This window comes from Hipposideros armiger, unplaced genomic scaffold (assembly GCF_001890085.2).
Source record: "Hipposideros armiger isolate ML-2016 unplaced genomic scaffold, ASM189008v1 scaffold_580, whole genome shotgun sequence".
NCBI lineage: Eukaryota > Metazoa > Chordata > Mammalia > Chiroptera > Hipposideridae > Hipposideros > Hipposideros armiger.
Genome location: NW_017731930.1, coordinates 850,311 through 854,305, shown reverse-complemented (window position 1 = coordinate 854,305; position 3,995 = coordinate 850,311). Strand labels below are relative to the sequence as shown.

General features: G+C 32.1%; 1 protein-coding gene across 2 annotated transcripts in view; it reads right to left on the bottom strand.

Annotated features, from left to right (window-relative positions):
- The window catches only part of DDX10 (DEAD-box helicase 10), a 288,326-nt gene that overhangs the window by 104,792 nt on the left and 179,539 nt on the right, over positions 1–3,995 (bottom strand). For both annotated transcript variants that reach the window (XM_019624111.1, XM_019624110.1), the window contains exon 16: positions 115–171. In XM_019624111.1, the coding sequence (XP_019479656.1) occupies positions 115–171 (57 nt within the window). The remainder of the gene's footprint in view (positions 1–114; positions 172–3,995) is intronic.

Below are 3,995 nucleotides of genomic sequence, written 5' to 3'. Positions count from 1 at the left end.
TCCCCCAATTCCCCAATAAAAATCTTTTTTAAAAAATAATAAATAAATAAATAAAATAAAAACAAATTCCACTCAGTGTTACAAATATTTTCTCATTAAAATATAAACCCTTACCTTTGCTTGTCTCTTATTGGCTTCTCTTCTGGCTTCCCTTTCTTTCAGTCTTTTCTCCTACAGGAAGAAGGGAGAAATTAGCAACACACAAACTTCCATCTATTAGGTATAAATCAGACTACACATTCATAACAGTTTTTTTAAGCCAACAGATCCATGACATTCGTTTTTCATATATGACATTCATTTTTCATTCATTGAGTAAATATTTATGAGACTGACATACATATTCATAATCATTAAGTATGTGTAAAACAGATCTGGATCAAATCCCATTTCTCCCACTTCCTAGCTGTACAATTTGGGGCAACTTATTTATATTCTCTAACTCTCATTTTCTCTTCTAAACATGGAGATAACAGGAGCACATATTTCATAAAATTGGTATAAGAATTATATAAAATAAAATACATAAGTATTTAGCACAATGTCAGACATATGACTGGTACACAATCAATGTTTGCTATTAGACTAAAAGAAGGAAAAAAATGCAATATTGACTATTTCCCTCTTCCTCTATCTAACAGTAGAATTTGTAAGGATATGATTTCCTTAGAGTCTTAAAAAAGTGGCAATATTTTCTCAAACAAAAAAACAATGGAAGATCATTGTTATAAAGCATATTGTATTAAATTGCTTTGTAATTTCCACATTCATTTTCCAATGGCCATAAAATAGGCAGAAAATGCAACATTAACAGTTTTTAAAATAAGAAAAATATCAATGTGTACAATATTAAATTCAAAACAAAATGATCCAGTTAAAGTTGAAAGTAATTTTGTTTTACATAAAAACCTCTTTTCCTCTTCAAGAATAAAGTGTTCACATAATAAAAAAGCTATTTTCAATCTAAAGTACATAGCTAACAATTTTTCTTAATTTTAATGACCTACTAGGTCAATGTAAAAAGTGAATAAACAGCAAATAATTTTGTTTTCATGAGGTAATATAAAACTGCAGCCATGATTCACAATTACATTAAACATCCATTAACATGAGAACGAACAAGTTTTTAAAATCTGGGTGCTCTATCATTACCATTATGCTTTCTACACACATGGCTTTCTCCAGATTCAAAAGCCAACCCTAATACATAGTTGAAGACAGACCTGAGGCTGCTCTGTTGTTTACAGCTTTGAGAAGGGCAGGCAGTTGCTACTATCCACCTTATCTAGGTTTACAGGCTCCTTTATGACAAAGTGAGAACGTAACTGCAGAAAGTCTCAAGGTTAAATACTAATTAATGCAAACAGGGGAGTCCACAGAGCTTAGAGATTCACTTCCTATATAGCTTCAGATTACACAGTAGGAAAGGTAAATTCTAAATGAAGCTAACAAAAATTCAAATTCAAATGTCAACTGTGAACATGTCACAACCCTAAAAAAAATCATAATGTCAAATTATTATTTGTGTGATTATTCTTTCTCTACCCTAGTTTTGGAGAAAATGGATATTACTCTGACTTCCAAACAAAGCATACAACAAAAACTCAGAACTTGACTTGTTCATTGTCAAAGAGCTAGGAAGTGACAGAGCCTTATCCCAAACCTGGGTCTCTGTGTGCCAAGTCTAATGCTTTGCTCCAATACATTCTAATAAAAATTAAAATGTCAGGGTTTGGAGAGTTTAACAGATGTGACTTTAGTAACAGAAGAAAATAAGGTCTAGTATTATTTTAACAAGCAGCCAATTAATGCAATAGTTATTATCACACTCTATTCCTGAATGGGCTCTCTAAAGAGCTTATGAGAATTGTGCTGCCACTAGAGTAAAAAAAATCTCAACGTTTCCTCAATTTGTGGGAGGGAAAAAGGTAATGGACAGCAGTTTCTAAACATTTGCACCCAATTTTTTTAAAAGCTGGTACCAATCACTGATTTTCTATGAGCATTAGTAGACTAAAAAATTAATGAAAGCAGCAAAATAATATTAAAGAAAAGAATTTTGAAAAGCTGGTCATAATTATGCTGCTTGAGAGCTGGCTTTAGTTTATGGATGCATGTGTTTGTAATTTTATCTCTCATCTCTCTTTCACACACACACAATTTAGTCTATCTTTTACAAAAAGAAGTTTTCATGTTGTGGAAGGTAAAATTAAGCACAGCAATATTTTATGTTATTTTATAAAGATCACAGTGATTTTGAAGTGTTGCACTACTTAAACTAATTTTAAAACTACTACTGTACAAAATATCAAATAACTAGAAATAAAGTTGTACTTTTATAAAAATGTATCTGTCTGTTAGCACATTATTATCACTATTATTATTTTCTTACTAACAGTAATAGCTCTGAATTAAGTAACTTGCCTAATGTCACACAGCCAGTAAGTATAGACCTAAGACTAAAACTAGGTCTATGCAGCCAAGGGCCTCATTGCCTCATCTCCAACACGCTTCTACATCCCTCTCTCCTCCATTAGAAAGTTCATTTACCTTTGTAGATGCATACAGTCCTTTTATCTTAATATGCTTTAGACAAATGTTTCATTTCCTTTTACTGTTAATAATGGTCTGCTATCACACTGGTCTTTTCATCCTGATAGCATTTTTTTCCCCCTGATAGCATTTTGTGGACATTATTTAATTAATTTTTGCCAGTCTTAACAGGTAATTAACCACGCTTTACAATCACACAAATTTTTGTTGTAATTATTCAGTAGCTGGCCATCTTCCAACACATTAGAGTATTTTAAATGGTACTTCGAAGTGCCAGAAAATACGCTCATCAGAAAAACCATTTCTATAAAAGTAAATATAATCTCTACTTGGGGGCTTTTCATCTAGCCAATTTAATCATCACAGAAAAATATATATTGACAATTTTCCACTACTACTGAACTCTCCAGTATTAATTCATTATAGTCGATGAAGGATATTTTAAATTTCAGATTTCAATTGGCTATCAGAATTCACATGTGCTTGCAAATGGAATAATTCTTTTCTTTTTATGATTTCTGCCACAAGCCTCAAATGGCTAAGAGGTATTCAAAACCTTTAAAATATGAAGTGAACATGACTAGAACATGAAACTGAAGAGCAATAAAGAGAATATAAATACTGGGTGAAACAAAAGGAAAATTAGAAAACTTGTCATTCTTATCTTAAAAAGCTTTGTTAACACTCTATCTGAAAAGAGGCAAGAGTAAACATTAGTCTTTATACAGAGAAGAACAGGAAGTAGAATTGTGGTAATCCAAAATTGTGGAAATGCATATAGGGAAGAATGTTTTTTTTTCCTTGATTGAAGCAGGAAAATATTCTTTTTTGAAAAATAAGTATATGAATTATAGATGCTATAAATGACAAGACATAAAAGGTTGGAGTACAATGACTTGAGGGGGAAAATATAATTGAATTTTATTAGATTCAGTAACTGAGGTTTCCCCACCTGCTTTAATTATATGTGGTTTCAAATGCTTTAAATCCTTTATTTTCCTATTTCATTTTTGAGGCTAGATTAGTACCAAAAACTATCTTATTCCACACAAAACGAAGACAACATTTAACTTTAGTTTTGCCATGCTACAAATGATTAAGTATAACAGCATGAAATTCAATAATAAAAATCAAATTCACATGGGACAGGAGAACAGAAAAATCCCATTTCAAGGTATAAAATATTCCCTTTACAGATGTTATACTTCTTCTGGCTTCTCACACACTATAGGGCCTTAGCTGCCAAAAAAGAAAGTGCCATGAAATATGAATTTCATCAGCAGTCAGGACTGTGTATTTAAATCGTGTTCATTGTATGGTGATCTTGGAAATTTGTAGATTTGAAAATACAACTCAGGGCCGGCCGAGTGGCGCGATGGTTAAGAACTCGCTTGGGATGCCAGAGGGCCCCGGTTCGGATCCCACATATGAGGGCCAGTGAC